Source organism: Apodemus sylvaticus, chromosome 1 (genome assembly GCF_947179515.1).
Source record: "Apodemus sylvaticus chromosome 1, mApoSyl1.1, whole genome shotgun sequence".
Taxonomy (NCBI): domain Eukaryota; kingdom Metazoa; phylum Chordata; class Mammalia; order Rodentia; family Muridae; genus Apodemus; species Apodemus sylvaticus.
This window is the reverse complement of record NC_067472.1, coordinates 85,696,762-85,719,950: the sequence shown is the minus strand read 5'-3', so window position 1 is coordinate 85,719,950 and position 23,189 is coordinate 85,696,762. Positions and strand designations below refer to the sequence as shown.

General features: G+C 40.3%; 1 protein-coding gene across 1 annotated transcript in view; it reads left to right on the top strand.

Moving 5' to 3' along the window:
* Positions 1-4,308: 4,308 nt before the first annotated feature.
* Positions 4,309-23,189, top strand: part of LOC127679259 (phospholipid-transporting ATPase ABCA3-like) — a 115,382-nt gene continuing 96,501 nt past the window's right edge. Inside the window, exons 1-8 of the mRNA XM_052174979.1 lie at positions 4,309-4,368; positions 4,692-4,941; positions 7,939-8,066; positions 10,665-10,824; positions 13,923-14,182; positions 21,016-21,132; positions 21,393-21,510; positions 21,824-21,997. Of these exons, the coding sequence (XP_052030939.1) occupies positions 4,309-4,368; positions 4,692-4,941; positions 7,939-8,066; positions 10,665-10,824; positions 13,923-14,182; positions 21,016-21,132; positions 21,393-21,510; positions 21,824-21,997 (1,267 nt within the window). The remainder of the gene's footprint in view (positions 4,369-4,691; positions 4,942-7,938; positions 8,067-10,664; positions 10,825-13,922; positions 14,183-21,015; positions 21,133-21,392; positions 21,511-21,823; positions 21,998-23,189) is intronic.

Sequence of the window (23,189 nt, the reverse complement as noted above, 5' to 3'; positions counted from 1 at the left end):
ACAATGACATTGTGAATATTTTTTTACATGTTTTAGTCTACATTTATTTATGTAATGTTTGTGCACGTGTGGAGGTCAGAGCACAACTGTGGGAGTCAGTTCTCTCCTTCCACCATGTGAGTTCCAGGGATCAAACTCAGCTCGTCAACCTTGACAGCAAGCATCGTGGCTGCTGTCATCTCACTGGCCCTCTACAGTTTTAGAGGTCTGGAGACAGGGTATGCACGTACATTTTCTAGGAGTGAAACTGAAGGATTGGACATTTGGCTTTGTGAGACATAAGCTGTGGATCTGCTTTCCAATGTGCTCTGTCCCACTGGCCACCAGTGGGCAAAGGTTTCAGGTTTCTCCTCTCTTGGCACACACTATTTTCTATTTTGTTCTTGATATATAGAATGTACAGTGTACAGCATGGGAAGCAGAAGTCCACTGAGCATTTAGTTTTCATTTTTCTGAGTACTATGTGGGGGATGTTTTAATGAGGCCTTTGGCTATCTGTTTAGGATCTCATTTGGCAACGCTTCCTTCCTTCCGCTTTTTGTCCCAGCATGCATTGCTAGGTGATGACTCACAGCTTCTCTTTACTCTCAGAGTCTGTTGTCTGTATCACCTCTCCACTCCACATCACTGACCGTTTTGTGAATGGCACACAAGGTTCAAACCCAATTTCACGTCTCTGTATATATATATCTGTATATATATACAGATATACAGATATATATATATATATATATATATATATATATATATATATATATATATATATATATATATATAAAGTATATAAACTATATATACTCCATGGCGTGGCTAAGGGGGAGGGTTTTTTTTATTATAGAGATGAGGGAGAGAAAAGACAGAGGTATCTGGAAGAGTCCAGAGCAGAGAGAGGAAGACGTAGACAGAGCATGGCCAGCAGGCGGATTGGACCATGAGAGAAGCAGGAGCACAGTAGAGAGATAGAGAGAGGGAGAAAATAGAACAGAAGGAGTGAGCCCTTGGGGAAGCGGAGAGAGAAATGCAAGAGTGAGGATAGCCAATAGCAGGGATATAAGGAGAATGAGTAGCTGTGGGGAGGGAAGCCATGAACTGGGGGAGAGTAGGGAAAGGAGGGGAGAAGAGCTAGGTCCTTGTGATACCAAGGGAGCCTGGAGCCCGCCATGCACCTTGGTATGCTAATAGACACCACAAATAGCCATTGATAAGGGAAATGGTTCTTTTTGGAAGAGAGGAACCAGCTTCACACGTATCTAAGAAGTGCTGGCTTTTCTCCAACTGCTAAAATTTAGGAAAATGAGTTTCTTTTGGACCTGACACTCACTCTTTGCTTCTAGACTCTAGTGATTTGAGTTGCCTCCTCATCCTGATCACTCAAGGTTCTTCTTCTTTTTTTTTTAAACACTTTTGCTTAGTTTCCTTTTATTTTCTTCTCCCATGTATGTTTGTGTGGTGTATGTGTGGCATGTATTTGTGTAGGTGTGTCTGCATGCATGTGGACATGCATGTATATTTACATGTGTGTGAGGGCCTAAAGCTGATGTGTGAATCTTTCTCAAATTTGAAGATTCTTTGAGGCAGGGTCTCATTAGCCCAGGTTACTTGAGGAAGCCTCCTCTTTCCCAGGATCTATTCATCTCTGATGGTCCACATCTCCTGATATCATGTCTCTTTTTCCTCCAGAGAGCTTTCTTTATTATTATTTTTCAGATCAGGCCTACTATCTGTGAAGAAGTCTCCTAGTTTTTTCCTTCATCTGTGAATGTCTTTATTTCAGAGCTTAGTTTCTGAAGAACTTCTTTGGAGAATATCCATTTCAGGGCTGATAATTTCACTCCCCACCCAAACCCACCAGCCTCAGAAGTAAAAAGAAATGTTAGTCAGATGTGGTGACATGGACCTGTTGCACTGGAACTCAGGAATCAAAGGCAAGAGGATTAGAAAATCGATGTAGGGTTCGGTTCTGATGCTAAGGTCCTGTTTCCCAATTGGTTCTTGATCTATCAGTAAAGAATGTTGAGGGACAATTGCTGGGTGGGAGGGACAGGGAATTCTGGCTCCCTGGAGGCAGGCAGGGGACAAAAGGTAGGAGAACAGAGAGCCTTTGGAGAGAGGAGAACCAGGCAGCCATGTGAGATCTTAAAATGGAGTGGCCACACAGGCCGCTCCTACAGGTGGGTGGTCAGGGTAGTTCGTAACTGAAGTTTAGGGTGGGTGGGAGAGACTGAGATAAACTGACAAGGGCAGGCTTTTCCCCGGAGGAAGGGAGTAGCATCCAGCAATTGTGCCAAGAGGGCAAGTGAAAGTGAACAACTGTGTGTCTGTATCTTTTATCCGTGGATCCAAGGGAAGCCAGGAGGGGGCTGGTAGTGCTGCCACCTCCCAGAGTAAGGCAGGTAGACCATAAAACTACACGCAGCAGTTCTGGGCTATCCTGGGCTGCATAGTAAGACTCCTTCTCAAGCAAACAACTGTCTGCTCACTTGTTATTTCCTCTGGCCTCCCTGATTGCTTTGCTGTTTTCCAAATTTTTATTTCCTTAAGGATATTTTATTTTTCATTGTTTCTAAAAGTTTTTCTTTATTATTATTTATTTTTTAAATTAAAATATAATTGTATCATTTCTCCCCTTTCCCTTTCCTTCCTCCAACATGTTCCCTGTCCCACTCTCTCTTAAATCCTTGGCCTCTGTTCCTTTAATAATGTTACTTGTATGTATATAATTTCAGGACTGACCTCTTGGTATTAGATAACCAACTTAAGGCAACTTAAGAGCTCTTCTCCAGGAAAGAAGTTTTCTCCTGCTCTCAGCTCCCCCCAACCCCCCTGTCATCATTGTTGTTGTGGTTGCTATTTTGTTTTTGTTTTTCATGTCAGGGTTTCTCCGTGTAACCCTGGCAGTCCTAGAACTCACTCTGTAGACCAGGTTGGTCTTGAACTCACTGCGATCCTGGGATTAAAGGCATATGCCACTATCATCCAGCTTTAGCACTCCTTAGGTGAAGGCAATCTATGGTTAGGACCTTGTGAGCTTTCTTTGTCATGGCTGGGGCACAGTGAGATGTCCCCCTGCCACATCAGCATGTCTATTACTTCAAGCGTCACCCTTGTTCAGGTCTAGTCTCCTATCTGTTTAATTACGCTTCCATATGTACATTGCTTTGTATTCATCGTTGGTTATGTTTCCTAAGATTCTTGTATTTTTATCTTGTCTGAATTTGACACTTTGTGGCCAGCCTATTTTATTTAGTTTAAAATATTCTCAAAGGTCCAACCACATGATAGCAAGCATCTGAAGTTTTTTCCTGTACGACCATTCTTATTAGCCTCATGGGGCTAGACAATCTCTCTTATTACCCAGAGTTATGCCTGTCAGGGTATGGGGGAGATGGAAAGCTGATTTTTAATGAGTCAGAGATTTGATTCTTGAAGATGAAAATATTAAGAATGGTGGTGTTGGCTATTGAACAATGTGACTGATATTTCTGAAAAAAAACATACATGCTCATAAATTTTATGCTCTATATGTTTTTTTTAATCACAATTACAAAAATGTGGTGTCCTTAGTATCCTTTCCATAGTAGCAGTTGACTCCAATGGGGGAAACCCTGTAAGGTAAGTACTACCATTGCCTGACTTACAGATGATAATAAGTAGCCATGGGTTAATTATTTTGCTCAGAATTGTATGCATGCAACATGTTGAAGAATTGAGATCTGAACTCATATCCTAGGTTCATAGTTATTGTACCAAACTATCCATGACTATGAGGGAAGGGGCATGTTGTGCAGAGACCTGATGTACAGAACATTGTATGAGCAGACATCAAACAGGTGTCTAACCCTGTAGTTTGTGAGACACGTGGAAGCTTCCCAGATACTAGCATTCTCCACTTATATGTCATATCTTCACATTCTCCACTTATATGTCATATCTTCACATTCTCCACTTATATGTCATATCTTCACATTCTCCACTTATATGTCATATCTTCACATTCTCCACTTATATGTCATATCTTCACATTCTCCACTTATATGTCATATCTTCATTGTGAAAACGGACCTGCAGTTTGCTCACACTTACGTCTCTGTTCTCTAATGTTTTAATAAATTGATATAAAGGTATAAAAGGAGCAGCCAAGTACCTATTTCAGAATATTTTTTAGTTATCTTTCCATTTATAAAGGAGAGGTGTGGAATAATGAAGCAATAATCTTTTTTATTGATGACATTTAATATTTTGGCAGGTGACCTTAGTTGTGTTATATCTTTATTCCTTAAGCATTGAGCTTCCACCCTTTCTGGTAAAATGGATTCACTGCAGATGAGGCAATTTTCAGTCCTCCTGTGGAAAAATTTCCTTTTAAAGGTAAGTAGTGATGTCCGTGGGAGCTAGATGGGAAGTCTATGCAGCCAGAGGAAGAACCAACTGCATTTGATTATAGTTGACTTTCTAGCTTCTGTTCCAAGGCTGGGCTAGCACTGCTTAGTCTGAAGAACAGCCCGGGAATCAGAGAATAGGCAATGTAACGAAGACAGCTGGCGCGGGGGGGGGGGGGGGCATTCTCATTGTAGAACAAAGCAGAATAATATAGGTGTGTGCTGTGTTAATTAACCCATGGCTCCACACAGGAGCACACACATGCATGTGCTCGTGTATTTACTAACATGTGCCCCTGTGTTTCATTGCAGAGCCGGAATGTGGTTGGCTTAGTGGTGGAGATTGTCTTGATATTTCTGCTGTTTGTATGGACTTTGACCGTGCGCAGAATTTCAAAGAAGACATTTATTCATGCTGTGTTTTTCAATCCTATTCTCTTGACATTACCTGACTTCCTTAATGAAAACTTTGAATATGAATTGGCTTATGTGCCTTCTGAGAGTAATGCAGCAAGAAATATTACTGAGATGGTAAAAAAGGATTTAAATTTCAACTTTAAAGGTTAGAAATGAAAATACTTGAAGTACTTCTCTGAAAATGTTTCAGTATGATTTAGTAACCTTTGTAACTCATGCATCAGTCTCCCAAATAGAACACCAGGGATTCTGTTCTGTGTCTTCATGGCGTAATCATTATTGAAATCTAATATTTAAAATGAGATGACTGAATTAATTTCTAGTTATGTAAAGCCATCATTTGTTTATGATTATGTTATGAACAAACCTTTGTGTGTGTGCATACATATGCATACATATGTGTGCACTCATATACATGTGTACCTGTGTGTGTGCATGCATGTGTGTGTAATTGTGACATATGTGGGGGTCAGAGGACATTTTTCAGATGCTTATTCTCTTCTTTCAACAATGCTGTAACTAGGCAAGTGACAGTACCTGATTTCATGTCAAGTATTAGGATAAAGCAGGAACTTTTTCCTTTTATTCTGTGCCTAGATTTTATTCACATTATATACAAGTACAGCAATAATCTTGCAGCCTCCTGTGGATAGAAGTGTCATCTAATTAGGAGCTTGTGAGTCTAATACCTGGGAGAGTCACCATGAGTGACAATGCCCAGGTGGCAGACTTATCATGGAACCCAAAGTAGCCCTGAAATTTGGCTTTAGGGTCATAAACCATGGGCCAGGGATGTACGGAGCCTCCCCAGAGCACTAGCAGCGTGAAGCCTGGATCTGTTTGAATGCCAAGCAACAGGTCCACATCCTGCACAGGCTTTGAGCTTCTTTATGAACACTGATGAACAACATCTGAAAATCACACAACAATGTGACTCACTGCAGCTAAAATAATATTAAGAATATTGGAGTTTTGAACACACATGCACATACATGTGCATGCACACGCACACTCACACATGTGTGCACACACAGTTTTGGTTCGAAAGTAGATGTACATGTCAATGACATAGAACTGAAATTCTAAAAATAAATAGGTCCTGGCATAGTAAGCTGATTTTTTTTTTTTTTGGTATTATTTTAAAACTAAGCAATGAAGAAAGATTGGTCTCTTGATCTATCTGAAAACAGAATGTTCCATATGCAATAGAAAGTTATTGAATCTTATATTTGAATCATATGTAAAAATACTTCAATTTGGGCTAAAACTCTAAATATTAGAGCCAAAACTATAGCACTTTTAGAAGAAAACAAAGGATTGTTCTCATGACCACGGATTTGGCAGGGGTTACTTAGGTATGACAAAAAATAACCATGAAAATGCAATAAATATACTGTTTTTCAACAAAATTGGAAATGTTTTTCCAAAAGAAACTATCAAGAGAATGAACAACTACTCAAAGGATGAGAAAATATTTGCAAACTAGTTATTGTGATAGTAGGGCTACAATACAATTATAAAGTATCCTGGACAATGGAACCACATAAGGACAACTGTTTAAATAACAAGAGGTCTGAGCAGAAACTGGAGTGGCATCTGACTGACTGAGGAGCGCATGGGGATGTGGTCAGCACTGCTCATTGTCAAGGAAGTGTAACAGATCACACAATAAGATGCCATTCGTAAGCAGAATAAGAAAGGCAGTAGTGAGGCTTGCTTAGTGTATGGAGCAACTGGACCTGGCCTCACTGATGGAAATGTGAGTAATGGATCTACCTTGAAAAGTAGTGGCAGTTTCTTAATAAATGCAGGAATCATGCATATACAGGAGGGGCAGCCTTCTGAATTCTACTCAAAGGCCCACTCTATAGAAGATAGTGTCACTTAAAAGTTTAGACATATGACATACATTTTTCTTTACATAGAAAACAAAATCATAATGACTATTTTAATTTGGTGAATACAATTTTACAACACTGGAGCTATTTTGACGAGTATGAAGTGGGGTCCTTTGGCCTTGGTTTGACTCCCTCGGTTTTGCTTGTTTCTGGAGGTGATACTCAGGACACTCTTGTGCGACACCTCACAGCTGAGCCACAGCCCTAACAGATTTCGTGAACTCAGTTTCCATGTCATTCCGGCCATTTGGGCACGTGTTTCCTTAGCAAGCATGATGACATGTTTTATCTATTGGGTTGACTCTCTTTCTCTTTCTTACTTATAGCTGTGGCAGATGTATTTGTTGGTTATACAGTTTATGCATCTACTTTGGATCTCAGTCTGTGACTCATCTTTCCACTAGACAGTATCCTGAAGAATCGTGATTTTTTTTTAAATGTCATTAAGCCCACATGCTTGGTTTTTTGTTTTTTTTTTTTTATATATATATTTGTTGCTCTTTCTGTCAATGCAAAACCTCAAGTCAATGGATTCCTTTGTAGTTTGTGCATGTGTGTGTGTGTGTGTGTGTGTGTGTGTGTGGCAGACAGACAGACAGACAGACAGACTGAAGTGGAGCTGGGGACTGAACCTATAGCCTTGCATTACATGTGTGCATTACAAGCATGCTGCGGCTGAATTAAAGACACAGCCATTTTCTTTTCTTTTTGTTTCATTTCATTTCTTTCTTTAAAAAAAAAGATTTATTTTATGTATATGACTGCACTGTCATTGTCTTCAGGCACACCAGAAGAAGGAAGGCATCAGATCCCATTACAGAAGGTTGTGAGTCACCATGTGGGTGCTGGGACTTGAACTTAGGACCTCTAGAAGAACATTCAGTGCTCTTAACCGCTGAGCCATCTCTCCAGCTCCTTTTTATTTGCAATCTATTTAAAAAAAAATCTACTCTCTCCAAAATCATGAATACAGTTTTTCCATTATCTTATGGAAGAAGGGCTGATTTTTGACTTTTACACTTATATATGATGTATTAGGAATTTATAGTTTGTTTTATATATTTATTTCTCATTTATTTTCCATACTCCAGGTATACGTTAGATGGTCTGGGTGTCACTGGTTAAGTGGCACTCTTTGGAATGTCCACAGTGTGACGGGTTTGGGTTTTATGGTGTGGTGCCAAGAAGAATGAGCTTTAGGTCTTTCTCATTGATGTGGGCAACTTGGACTTTTCTCCCTACAGTTCAAGGCTTTCCGTCAGAAGAATCTTTTGAGAGATACATTAAATATGAGAACAAGCGTGAGATTGTGCTGGCTGCTATTGTGTTTGATCACAAGTTCAAAACCAGCAATGAACGCTTGCCACTTCAGGTGAGAAAGTTTTATCTCAATACCTGATGTATTTGCTTTTAGCTTTGAGAATTTTTAAATGTTTGTGTGTGTGTGTGTGTGTGCGCGCATGTATGTGTATATCTCCCTGTGAGTGTATGCTTGTGTGTATGTGTGTATGATGAATGCTGATGCTCATGTGGAGGTCAGAGGACAACTTTGGCTCTGATCTTTGCCTTTCATTTTATTTAAACAGGTTCTCCTTTTCACTGGTATGTTTAGCACACCAGGCCTACAAGACAATCTGCTTCCCTCTCACTTTGGAGTCAGTGGGATTACATGTGCGGGCACCATATCTGGCTTTATGTAGATTCTAAGTATCTAATGCAGCATATCATTCTTGTGTAGCAGGCACTTTAGTAACTGAGCCATTCCTCTGCCTTCCCTTTTAATTTCTTCATTGATTACTATCATCGAGGGATGTATTGTTTGGCTTTAATTCTAAGGTCCTTCCTCCTATTGATTTCTAGCCTCCATGTTATAGCCGTCAGAAAGAGTGCCTTATATGATTTTAATCTTCAAACTTGCTAAGACTTGTCTGCAGAACTCTGCACATGTGCTTGGCTTGTGAGGAGTGCAAGTTGTCGCTGTAGGAAGGAGTGCTGAGTCTGTTTGCTTTGCTTATTTGTTCAGTGTGTTGCTGAAGTCTAGTTGTTTTTTTTCTTTTACTAATTTTCTCTCTGAATGATCAGTCCACTGTTGAAAGTGGGGTCCCTGAAGCCCTCAGTCACAACTATAATAGAACTTATGCTCTCTCTTCATAGCCTTTTTATCCCAGGTGCATATGGATCCTCTGATGTTGGCTATACACTTATCAATTATATTTTCTTGACATATCAATTCATTTATAACTGTCAAATATCTGTCTCTTTTTATAATTTCTTGAGGCAGGGCCTCACTATATACCTAAGCATGACCTTGAACTTCTGACCCTTCTGTCTCTACTTCTCAAGCACAGGGAACTACAGGTGTGCATCATTATGCCCAGTGTGTGTTCTCTTTGCAACCTTTGACATAGTTATAGCATGCTTAAGCACGCTTTTCTGGTATACATTTGTCCAGAGTGGTTTTTCTCTCATCCATTTACCTCTTTCTTCTGTGTGCTCTTAGAAGGTGACTCTTGGAGGCAGCAAAATGTGTTTTTTTTAATATTTGTTCATGTACTCCATTTCATTCCTATCACCTTGCCGCAGTAGATTTGCATGAGTGTGAGTTTGTGTGTGCTGTGTAGCTCTTTGGATGTGCATGCTGATGTGTGTGCAAGTGCGCGGCATATGGGGGCAAGAGGCTGACATTGTGTGTCTTCCTCAGTTGATTCTCCACCTCAGTTTCTGAGGTAAGGTCTTTCATTGAGCCCATAGCTTGCTAATTCAGCTAAGAGGTCTGGCTTGTAAGTCCCAGCAATCCTCCTGTCTCAGCATCCTCAGTGCTATGGTTGGAGTCATGTGCCACCTCGCCTAGCTCTTTATCTAGGTTCTGGGATGTGAGCTCAGTGCCCTCATGCTTGTGGAGCAAGCATTTTATTTTTTAATATATTTTTATTTTCTATATCCTTTGTTTACATTCCAAATGATTTCCTCTTTCCCGGATCCCCCCCTCCCCATATGTCCCATAAACCTTCTTCTCTCCATCCATTCTCCAATCACCTCCCTCCTTTTTTTTTCTCTGTCCTTATGTTCCCCTCCAATGCTAGATCAATCCTTTCCAGGATCAGGACCTTCTCCATACTTCTTCATGGGAGTCATTTGTTATGTGATTTGTGCCTTGGGTATTCAGGGCTTCTGGGCTAATTAATATCCACTTATCAGAGATTGCATTCCATGTGTAATCTTTTGTGACTGGGTTACCTCACTTAGGATGATATTTTCCAGATCAAACCATTTGCCTAAAAATTTTGTGAATTCGTTGTTTCTAATTGCTGAACAGTATTTAATTACTGAGCCATTTCCCTTGCCCCTCTTACAGATTGAAAAAAATATTTTTATATTTGTTTAATCTCTTATGTGTATGAATGTTTTGCCTGCATGCGTATATGCACACATCATGTGTAAGTCTTCCTTTAAGAGATCAGAAGAGGGCATCAGACCTCTTGAAACTGGAGTTGTGGATGGTTGTGAGCTGCCATGTGGGTACAGGGAACTGAACCCAGGGCCTCTGCAAGAGCAGTGAGTACTCTTTATGACCAAGCCATTTTCCCAAACTCTCTAGTAGATTTAAAAATAATGTTTATTCAATAGGCAGAACAGAGGTGGAATTTGAAAAAGCACAGTTACAGTGGTGACTATTGAACCCTTATTGCTCCTTTGCAACTCAAAAGCAAAATGTCATAAAGAAGGAAGGGGGAGGACCGTATGCAGTTTGGATCGCGTTGAGTCTCGGCTGTGATTATAGCTTGTGTGGCGTATTAGTTTTCTGTGTCACAACGATGCTGTCATTTTTATCACTGGCATCCCCACATTACCCTTATGTCCCCCAAACTGAATTTTCAATTAAAAACACCTACAACTTTTTGATCACTGCTAATCTTTGCTTTTCAAGGATCCCAAGTTTAACATGTCTTCCTTTGACTTGTTGTTCTAGGTAAAATATACTTTGCGCTTTGGTCATCTCTATGATCCTGAAAATGTGTTAAAGCCATCTAAGTACCGGGAAGATACAGAGTGGAATACATCGTCTCTCTTCCCATCTGTGCCTTCTCTAGGGCCCCGGAACCTCTTGGAAAGCGACGGGGGAGACCCTGGTTAGCAGAGCCTTAAGTACACTTTCATTGTTTCTTTTACTGTGTGTGGACAGTCATTTGGAACATGCTTCATTTTTTTTTGTTTTGTTTTGTTTTTTTGTTTTTTTCCCCATCTGTATGAACAAGTTGATTTATTTTTTTATTATGTTTAATACGGTTTAAATTTTATTTTCTTTATTAACAAACATAAAATGTGATACCTTATAAATCTATTACCATTTTTCTTCATTTTTGGGTAAATGAAGAAAATTTTCTTTTATCTGCTGTTATATAATTAATTGATAAATTTTGCTTCACTTTCTCTCTATAATCATCTAAACAAGTACACTGTTCATCTAGAATGTGCCAGTTGGAGCTGGGGAAATGGCTCAACAGGTGATGTTCTTGCTTTGTTGCCCAAATATGAGGCCCTAAGTCCAGATCCCATCAGCCATGGAAAAGCTGGCACGGACACACCTGTAACTTCAGTACTGGGGATGTGGACAGGCGTGTCACCGAGGCTTGCTGCAGCCATCACAGCCAGAGTCAGGAGCACTAGACTGACTGAGAGATCCTGTCTCAAATAAGCAAGGCAGAGAAGATCTAGATCTAGGGTAGATCTATCAGGGTAGATCCTTAGTGAAGTCAGCCTTGACTTCTGCAAAACTCATGCGTGGGCAAATGCGCACACACAGACACATTCTGCAAATAATATATCAGTCTGACAAGTCGATGTGGCCATTAAAATAATCACAAACTGAAAAATATTGATCTATATATATAGCATTAAGACTATAGAAAAATATATATCTACAAAGGTATGAGTGGTTGTTTGAGAGTTGAAGGTTGTGTAGTATCTTGTTTTATCAAAGACACTTAAAATATTTTTTTAACTGTAAGTTTAAAATAAGTCTAGTCTCTTAAAATTAATACACTGCATCCTAAAGATATTCTTTGGGAAGACATAATAGAAAATTCGGTGATATCCGTGGAATAAAAGTTGTTTAGCCAAACTAGATAAAGTCTTAGAAAAATAGGTCATTTATCAAATCACCATCACCATCATCACTATCACCACCACTGGATTTTTTGGATAGTGTCTGACTGTGTAGCCCAGGATCACCTTAAGCTCGTTATGTAGCCTATGCTGTCCTCAAACTTGGGATTATCTTCCTGCCTGATGCTCCCACATGTTAGGATTATAAGTGACACCATCCCCAGATTGAAAAGGTATGTTTGCAAAAACTTCCTTCCTTCCTTCCTTCCTTCCTTCCTTCCTTCCTTCCTTCCTTCCTTCCTTCCTTCCTTCCTTCCTTCCTTTCTTCCTTCTTTCTTCCTTTCTTATTTCCTCCACCAATGTTCTATTTACCAATTATTAGAACTTTGGCGTTAGCCGTTATGTGTGACTACTCGAGCCTGGGTGCTGTTTACCTGGATTGTCTAAACCACATGGCCACAGACTGCCTTCCTGTTTTCTATTTCTCCCAGCTACATAGCAACATAGTGGGAAAGCAGAAAGGTGTGTCTGTATGCTCACGACGCATGCATGTGATCAGGAGCAAAGGAGCAGTGAAGACTCAGGCTTCCTCGTTTACAATGAGGCTCACAGGAATTACCTTATACTCACCAGACCTGTCCATTCTGTGAAATCATATTAACCTGTTCTGAAGTCAATGATCTCCCAGTATGCTCCCACTTGTCAAGGATTCCAACACTTCCACATTGCCCAGTTTTCAGTTTTCAACAGATGAAACCCACGAAGCAGCAGACCATATCCACACAGCAACTGCCACACAGAGAGTCTGAGAAAGGCAGTGGGTGAGAGGTCAGGAGCACATGTTGCTATATAAGATTTTGTTTCATTTTTGGCTGGCCTAGAACTTGTTGTGTAAACCAAGCTGACCTTGAACTCCATAGAGATGCCTCTGCTTCCTGAGTGTTGGGATTAAAGGTATGCAGCACCATGTCCAGTCTTGCTCCATGAATTTTTAAAGGTGAATTTCAAACATTAAGGGTCTACCTTTAATGATTTTTTAAAAAGTGCACACTATAGTATTATTAACTATGGACACACTATTGTCTGTATGTCTCTCCACGTACTCTATGATCGACTCTTTTTGGTTACTACATCTTTATAGTAAGTGTACATAAAGGCTCCAGCTTTAGCCTTCTTTCTGTACATTGTTTTGGTTACTTATGATGCCCTTTGAGGTTCTGTATAGATTTTCATTGAGTCTGTAGGTCTGTCTGCGCATGGCCATTAAACAGTACTCATCATCCTAACACAACAGGAGACATCTTTTCACTTACTTGTGTTACCTTTGTCTTCCCAGTATGTCTTAGTTTGGCGTATGTACATTTTTCATCTCCTTGGATGTGGTTGTGTTGACTTTATTCTGTTTTGATGTTGTAGTACATCAGATTTACGTCTTGCTTAGAGCTTCCTTCCTATGTCATATCTCAGTGTGTAGAAGTGTCTTAGTCAATTCTATGGTGGTATAGCAAAATATCACAATGCGTAGTTTTGGAAGCTAGGAAGTACAAGCTCCCAGCACCAACCAGAAGAGCTTTAGTAATGGCCCATTGTGTGCTTCCCAAGTGGGAGCTTTTGCTCCATCCTTTGGGTGTAGGTATGGTGGTTTCATCACATTTTAGTGGGAGAAGAAGCAAAAAAGGACTAAGCCCCTCCTGTTTATCCCCTTAAGAGCGTTCCATTCATAAGGATGGAGTAGGTATGGCTCAGTCACTTCTTACAGGCCTTACCTCTTTAAAATATATCAAGTATTAGGCTTCAACATTGCAGTTTTGGAAGGTCACAGATATAGAACAAGAGGTTTGCTTACAATTTTAAAATTATCATTCACTTTGGCTGATAAAGACATCTCAAAGTTAGGATATTATTTCCATGGGATATTTTAATTTTGAGAAGACAGCAATTAGATCTCATGGTGTTCATTATATGTGTCTCAGCTCATAACAGGTATTTGTGAAATTGTTAGAAGTCTTGAATTATCCAAATTGCTACTGTCATCTCCCTGGTCCTATGGTACTATCTTGAACTTGACAATCTCTGGTTTTGTTTTGTTTTTTGTTTGTTTGCTTGTTTTTTTTTCATTTAGGATACATCACAGAAGGATTTCTTATCATGCAGCATTCTGTAGACAAGGCCATCATGATGTATCACAGTGGCAGAAAAGCTGAAGCCATGTTTGCTAACACCGAAATTTATGCGAGGAGATTCCCATACCCGGCCTTCATTCACGACAGTTTCTTGTGGACTTTCATTGAAATGTTCCCTTGGACAATTTTATTTACATTTACTCAAATGTCACTTGTCATAGTTGGGACCATTATGTTGGAAAAGGAAAAGAGATTAAAGGTAATTTCACTTTATTTGTAATGTTCTGCAGCAGAATAGATGTGTGTGGAGGGTTGGGCAGTTCCTGCACACCTGCCACTGCTAAATAGACATCCTGTGAGAGCTGCATGCAAACATGGGCTGTCTGGAGTGTGCACGGGGCCAATGATCAATTTTCTGAAATTTGAATTTTTTTTAAGAAATAAATTCTTGATTTGACTAAATGACTAAGAGAACACTATGGAAAAGAGTCAGATAATAATGCCCCGAAAATGTCTGTGGGATGAAATGAGCAACAAGGAGAGACTCAGACAAAGTCTTGAATTACGTAACCTAAAATATATCTTAACTGCTACATCCTGTGATCTTCCTTGTGATGATTTCAGTATGAAGTAAATCAAGACTTCATTATCAACAATAGTAGCTGTAGTCAGGAAGCTGTGAGCATTAACCTGTCCATCAACTTGTTTAATGCTTACTTACTAATCACATCCTTTGCTCTAAGGACTCTGATGGACTTCATGTTTAAAGTCTGGCTTTATCAGTGGCTAACTCTGTGATCATTCTCTGTTTCTCTACCCATAAATTGAAGACTGCAGTAGCTACTTTTGTGGTTACTAGGGCAGTTAATGAGATATTATTTTAAAAATCTTTAGAACCATCTATAATCATCCTACAACCAGTAGTTTAAAAAAAAAGAAGACAACTCTCTACTTGAACATTGTTCAAAGTTTAGTTAAGTTGAGTTAATTACCCAAGTAGGTGTTTACTGGCCAGACATTGGACAGAGATGGTTAGTATCTAGAATATGCAACGAACTTGAAATTCAACATCAAAAAAACAGCCTGCTTTAAAAAAACAGATGAAAACCAAATGGCTGAAAAACATTTTTTAAAAAAAATGTTTCATGTTCTTAGCTATTAGAGAAATTCAATCAAAACTACTTTGGGAATTTATCTTACTCAAGTCAGAATGGCTAAGATTTAAAAAAAAAAAACAACAACAACAAAACAAACAAAAAACAATGAGAGCAAATGCTTCCACGGCTGCGGGGGAAGGAAAATACATATTCCTTAGCAGAGGCAGTGCAGACTGGCACAGCCACTATGGAAACCAGTGTGGCGGCGCTTCAAAAAGTCAGGTCTGCCATAAGCTCTCACTGCACCTTAACTCTTGGGCATAAATCCAGAGGACTCTATATCCAGCTACAGAGATACATGCTCATCCACGTTCATTGCTGCCCTCCCTATTGACAATAGCTAGAGAAAAAAAGGGGAAAAGTTATTCTTGAAGTACAGAGATGGCTTTGCTTGTTCTGAGCAGTGGTGAATGATATAGTTCAATAGGTAGATGCTACCAGAGGAAGGGGTTTGGCACAAGCTAGTCCTGTGCCCAGCATGTTTACCTCCACAGAGAGCAAATGTGGAGAGAGGTATGGAGGGCTGGTTGACTTGAAGGAAAAGCAAAAGACAGAAAATACACCAGAGGTTGCATGCCTCACCATTACACATTCCTTCCCATTTCCTTTTAATCGTTAAAAAATGCAAAATACATTTTTAGGTTTTATATACAGAAATGGCCTATGTGATGGAATGGTCCATGGGTCATTATCTGCTGACAAAGCTTGGCCATTTAGGCAAGACTAAAGACAAGAAGGTAATTTTAAGGTAATTCTGAGAGGCCAGGGAAAAGGTGGGAAAAACTGAGGGAAGTTGTCTTAGTGAATGGGGACAGAGATTGATCCACGGATCTAATTTAGGAAGTAGACATCAGTGGAAATGGATGTGCACACGACTGACTTTGAGTCTTTGAACTTTACACACACTTCTTTGAAGGGTTTCCCCGCACATCATATTGTTGCTAAGGTGTTTGGAGATGCTTGTCAAATGATGTCCAGGTCGAGTAAGTCCACTTACTCCTAAAGGGACAGTGACACTGGAGTTTAGTAAAGACAGATCTCAACAGGGAGCACAATCATTCTTTTCCTTCCTGGCTAAGGGAATGAAATTGTGATGCCCCAAATCACCCATGTGAAAACGAATTCTCAGTTCTACCCATGTGGCACAATTCATAATGTATATCCCTACCATTTTCTGTTGTTGTAGTGTTTGGGGAAGTCTCTCTGTGCTCCATCTCTAAAATGGAGATACTAATATTCTGCCATGGAAGTGGTTAGAGACACTCCAGGTTGGTGCCCAAGGAAAACTGAGCAGGAGTCTTGGTTGTGTCTCTTAATTCTTTTATCCCTTACACATGGGAATTAATGTAGCCCTCTTTCTTCGCAATCGCTCGTGGCTCTCCCTCCTTCTCCATTTGTGGTAATGCCATCTTTCGGTTGTCAAAACTTTTGTTAATATTTCACCATCTAGCTATGCCAGCACACTCTCTTCAGTTTGGCCAACAACTGTCTGTCCCTAATGTTTCCATATTAGCCCCTTGCCCCTAAGTGAAAATGGATCACTTTGAACCATTCTTCTTTTTTCTCTCTGTCAGACCTTTTCTTCCCTAACCAGTGAATCATCTTTTTCAAATCTCTTTTTAACTACCAGTTGAAACAGCCAGTTTATTCTTCATGTCATAGAAACTTAAACCAGACACTTTAAGCTAGTACTCATTTTGTTTTATTAAATATATTTTTTATTACTAGACATGGTGATTCACATCTTTAATCTCAGCACCTGAGATGCAGAGGCAGATGGATCACTGTGAGTTCGAGGTCATCCCGATCTACACAAAGTTGTTGTAGGCTAGTCGGGACTACATAAAAGATCCTGCCTTAAAACCAAAATTAAAAAAAAAAAATCAATTCTTTGAGAATTTTCATACATTATACTTTGGTTATCTTTACCCCCCCCCCAATCTCTTTCCAGTCCCACAACTACTTCTATACCCAAACTAACTTTGTGCCTTCATTAAAATAATACTAAACAAAGCAAAAAAGTCCAAATCCAGTTTGTGTTCTTGTTCCTAAAGGCTATTGATGTTCAACTGTATAAAAATCCATGTTAGTGCTGGCTCTCTTTTACTTAAACAGAATTGTGCAATAACGATTCTCTTGCATCTGATGGACAATCATACTCCCCGGAGCTGTAATGGGTACAACTTGTTTCCACAGATGGGATGTGTTAACAGCGATGAACTCTTGTGACTTACAAGTATGTTATAGTGGGTAATAATTAGGTTTATTCCGGATAATAATGAGGTTATACTGGATAATAATTATGTTATCCTGAATGACAGGGGGCACTTTGAGACTTCCTCCTTCACTCTGTTTGATGCTACCACTGTTAGCATGCCTATCTGGTGAGTTGTGCCTTATTCACTATCCTTTAGCAGACTTGTAATAAAGTATAATGTCTTCATCTCCTGGTTTCTAATTTGCACATCTTCTCATGATGGGCTCTATTGCTCCTTTGCCATATAAGGGCACTGCACCTTAACAAACGAGTCACCTGTCACCTCGTCTTCTCCCTGTCTTGGATTCAGGTATGACACTTGGTTTCAGCAAAGGCTGTTCTCCTGTTTGAGGCTATGGTGAGAAAAGAATCATTTCTTAGCTCCTTCGGTTGTGGGTAAAATTCAGCTCCTTTTAGTTTCTTTTTTGCTCTTATCCAGAGCAGCAGATAATCTCATAGTGCATCGGCTACCTTTATGGGGTACAATGTAATTACAGACACACGAGTTCATCACCTTCCACACATCCTATTAATTGGGATATGTTTTGCAACCTGCTTACACTAAAAAGAAGTCACAAGCAAAGAATCTGAACACCAGAAGGCACAAGTGACAAAGCCACCTTGGGGACTGTTTATGATACATGGAAATTTTTAATTGAAGTCCAGACATTGTGACTTTTACATCAGTGGATCTTACATTCCTGCATGTTTATGTTTTATTTTGAGGCACACTTAGGTGTCCTAGAAACCATTTATCCTTTGAGATCTTTTCCTACTCTTTTTTCAGTACAAAGGATGGGACCCAGGGCTTTGCATGTGCCAGGGAAGGTACTCTTTCATTGAACTATAGGCCCCCATTTTTTTTTTTTAAGATGGAGTCTCAAATGTAGCTCAGGTTAGCCTGGATATTCTATATAGCTCATAATGGCCTCAAATTCATGATCCTCCTGATTCTGCTCCATAAATTGTGGTATTATGGACATATGCCATCACACCAGCTATTAAGTTATAGTTTTTTTGTTGGGTGGTATGACAGTAGAGTTTATTCTAAATCTTTTATTCTCAGTTTGGGGAAATTTTGCTCCAGACGTCACTTGGCAATGTTTGGAGGGAATTTTCATAACTAAGATAGATGTTACTTCCATCGGATTGGTAGAGGCCAGGGAGGCTGTTGAATACCCTATAATGCCTACCACAGTGTCCTGTGATAAACAACTATACTGCCAGCCATATCAAAGTTAAGAAGCCTTGATATGCATAAAGACACAGGACAATGTTCTACACAGAAAATTTTCTCAGTAGTATTTAGGTTGAAAATCCAGGTCTCGGCCCACTAAGCTGCACACACTGCTCACATAAAATCCTTGCAGATAACTTTCTTTTGATGGTGTTTAGTGTTCATCATGGCTGGTGGCAACTGGAATTTCTTCTTTCCCTGTGTTGCTGTGTTCTGGTCCTAGGGTATGTCCTCATGAGCTCTAAGATGGAGGTGCTAGGAGCGTAGATGAAAGTGCCTGGAACACGTATCCTGCTATCCTCTCTGAAATTTGGTCCTGGAAACTCCAGCTGCTTTGCCCTCTCTGGGCTTACCCTGTCTCTTCACTTCAAGGCAGCTGCTGGGCTCTGCTTCAGTTCCCACTGAAACCAGTCAGGCAGTTACCAGCACTTACCTAGGCAGCCAGTAGACCCTCCCAGGTCACCTTGATTTTTTCCTTCTTGTCCTTACCCAGAAACAGAGTGCTTTTCATGGTTTCGTTAATTAGTCCGTTACTTTTCTCTGCAGGCCTGAACCAAATCCAGAGCCTTGATCATGTGTAGTGGTTTGTGTAGCTATTCCCAGAGCCTGACACTGGTCAAAAGGGAAAGTGGTAAATGTAGATTAAATTTGTCCTAAAGCCACATCTCTGTGCAGCATTCTACCTAATGCTATGTGATGGTCAATATCATCCCCTTGACAGGATCCAAATTACCGAGTCACAGACCTCAGAGTGATCCAGGGCTGTTTTAATTCAGTCAAGTGAGGTTGGGAGACCGGCCCACTGTGGGCTGCACTGCTCTGTAGGCTGGGGTCTTGGACTTTATAAAAAGGAGAAACTGGATGAACCCATCACACAGAGATATTCTGTATGTCATTTTCCTGTAATACCATCTGCATACACTGCTAGCTGAGCTCAGTGACTCCCTACTGTTGCAAGGTGTGACCCCTCCCATGAACGATTGCTTTTATTAAGTAAACTGTGAAATTGAATTGCTCCAAGTTTTTTTCTTTATCACTAGCCTTTAGGAAAGAGAGGCATTGGAGACACAAAAAGGCAGCTTGAATAGATAGGAACAGGGTGTCCTTCAGTATGATTTGTAATACTGTCATATCTCAGTTTGGCATTTTAATTCGAATCTTATTTTATTTTGTATGTGTTTTATTTGGCTTGCATATATGTATGCATATGTACCACATGCATGCCTATTTCCTGCAAAGGACAGAAGAGGGAGTTGGATCCCTGGAACTCAAGTTACACATGGTTGTGAGCATCCTGTGGGGGCTGGGAACTGAATCCGGGTCCTCTGCAAGAGTGATGAGCTAGTTGGCTTCTCTTTGTTTCCAACTTGACACAAGCTAGAGTCATTTCAGGAGAGGGATTCTCAACTGAGAATATGCCTCCCTAAGATTAGCTTGTAAGCAGGTCTGTAGGGCATTTTCTTGATTGATGATTGATGGGCAAGGGCCCAGCCCATCATGGGTGGCGGGCGTCACCTCTGGGCAGGTGGTCCTAAATTGTATAAGAAATCAGACGGAGCAGGCTATGGAGAAACAAGTCAGTAAACAGTGTTCCTTCATGGCCTCTGCATCAGCTCCTCCACTTCCTTCTCTGACTTGTGAGCTAAAATAAACCTTTTTCTTTCCTAAATTGCTTTCAGTCATGCCATCTTACCACAGCACCAGAAAGCCTAAGTAAAGTAGCCAATGATCTCCACAAGGGAGCCATTTCTCCAGCCCTCTGGATTTCTAGTTTGCAAAACCAGAAGAGGTTAGTGTAGATAAATTCTAGGATGAAAGCAGCAGTGTTGAAAGGCATAAAGTAGCTATGTGCCCATGAAGCTTTATAAAAATTTAAGGTGGAAAATCAACTCATGCATCATAGTTTGCCTATCCCTGCTCAAATCTACGGAGGAATTGAAATGTGTTTACCTTGTGGGGTTATTGCTTCCTGGAAGCAGGGCATAATGAAAAGAAGACTAATCTCAGCTTTGCTTATCTGTTCGTTTTGTAAGACAGGGTCTCTGTGTAGTCCTGGCTGTCCTGAAACTCTGCAGACCAGGCTGGCCACAAGCTCAGAGATCTAGCTGCCTCTGCCTCCCGAGGACTAAGATCAAGACGTGCCACCAGGGCCCAGCTTAATCTTAACTTTTTACTATTTTAGTTTTTAAAAATGTTTCTTATATCAGAACCAGAACTTACTGAGTCTTAGGAGAAAAAAATCTGGACCCAGAATTCTGTGTTGAAATCACAGTACTGACTGAGTGCAAGGCTAAATTCTGTTAGGTCCTTAGATTATTGCGAGGTCTGATTTCCTTGTCAGTAAACTGGGGTGGCAATGGTTAAGCCATGCAGAGTAAGACGCACAAAGGCATTTGAAGTGTGTTTTTTATAACCCTTGGCTTGTGTTGATTTTTCTTCAGGAATACCAGCTCATGGTGGGACTCAGTAATGCTATGCTCTGGGTTTCCTATTTCATCACCTTCTTATTGATGTATTTCATCATCATCTGTTTGCTGTGTGGGATTCTGTTCTTCAAGGCAAGTATCCATTTGCACTCAGCATGTCACAGCCTTAAGGAGGATGAAGAAGCTGAGGTGTGGGCAGAGTGGGTTAGTTTGCTCAAGAGTGAATGTATTTTTCTGCTGGCTCCACTGTGGGAGTTCAAAAGGTGTAGTCTGTCAGGAGAGGGGAAAGAGACACTGATGAATGGCCCTTCGTGGACACTGACTTCAGTGTGTCCAAGTGCCCCCCCATCGCTTCACTTGTTACTAAACCAGCTCCCTAATTATTTCATTAGATTACACATGAGCGAGTCTTCCAATACAGTGACCCATTCTTCATCACCTTCTATTTCCTGTGCTTTGCTGTCTCCTCAGTGCTGCTTGGCTTCATGATTAGCACATTATTTAATAAAGGTGAGTTGATGGTATCCTCTCCCTCTATTGAGTTGACCGATAGAAACTCTCATTTTGGAAGCAACCTTAGAATTTCAGGTGCCACTGGATAAATTTCAAGAAAATGTCTCCTTGTACTACCCAGTTAAGTAAGAGTCTTGATGGTGCACCTCCTGTGCATTAGGCACAGTGCAAAATGCTGGTGATGTAGTGGCGGGCAAGAGAGTCCCCTCCCTTTGGAGTTTTATTCTTTTCTTTTCAGTAAAAGGAAGGCTCTTTTCCCCAGATGCTGAGGCTTGTGTCAACCAACCCTCTGTTCGTTCTTCTTTTCCAGCTTCTCTGGCCACTTCTATTGCAGGGTTCATCCATTTCCTCACCTTCTTTCCATATTTGATCTTACTTCATGTGTATGATCGGACAAACCTCAGAGGGAAGCTGGCTCTCTGTCTCATTACCAATACCGCACTCGCATTTGGGTCTGACTTGATATGCAAGCTGGAAATGAAGGGTGAGTCTTCCCTTTGTGACAGCACCTGAATTATTTTTCCGTCCCAGAAGGAAAGGACACAACATACAGAGTTGGAGGAGAGCAGGGCTAAGGGATAGTTTGAGTGCTCCTGCCCTATTGGCTTTATCATTAAACAAAATTGTGTGTGCTTTATATGTGTAGGCACTGTGTACACATATATACATGTACACATTAAGGAAAATGATATAAGCAATATTACAAGAAACATATTAAGTATTATTATTTGTACACATATGTTATATGCATGTCTTACATATGTCTCTTCTGGGGAATAATGGACAACTAGATGCCTTTTACACTGAAAGATGTTAGTGTTTCATCACTGACTAATCGTAGCCTTTTCAAAGATGAGTTTATCCAGGTGAGAAAAAATTGAGTCGGGTTATGGTTCATAGAATAATTTACTTAAGTGTTTAGTTTTATTTAGAAAGGCAGTAAATGGCATGGTGTTTTCATTCTTTGTTTATTGGCATTGTTTACTGGCATTGTTCTTCGTTTATGATTGGTATTGTGTTTTAATCTATCATTTGAGAAATTTCTGTGGTTCTCTTTTGTGATATCCTCGTTTCATTTTGGTAAGTCAGCCTACTACTGAGCTGTTGCAGTAAACATTCTTTGGGAGTTTCTAGCCTGCCTTGGGTCATTTAGTTCCCAAGTGAAAGACATAAAGCCTTTATATGTTTATAATAAGTTTTAAAGCGCTAGAGCTGGGCAGATATTAACCCTCTGTGCTATTTTGTCTACCTCCCTGTCAATAATCCCAAGGTATCACTTGCTCTGTTTTCCTTGGGCTCATCCCACTCCGACTGGCTGGCCTCAGAGCCGTGCTCTCAGGATCCACCTACCCCATGGTGCCTTCTTTCTCCTTCCTCTGCTCTCTCCTCATGGTCTCTGACTTTGTATACATACCTCTGCATGGAACTGCTGTTAGTTTTTGCATAATTCCATCACACTTTCCTTCCCACCTTCCAGTGTTTCCTATACGAAATCTACTCCGGCTCTAGTCAGTTTATCACTGTGTGTTACTTGGTGCTTCTGTCTTGTAGGTTATATGTTTTTGGTTTTTTTTCTACTATCCTTTCTTTTGTTTTGAAAAAAGATTTAACCATAAAATGTTTCAGAGAGGTTACTCCGAGGAACTTCACTTTTGCTGCACTAAGCACTTTCTGTT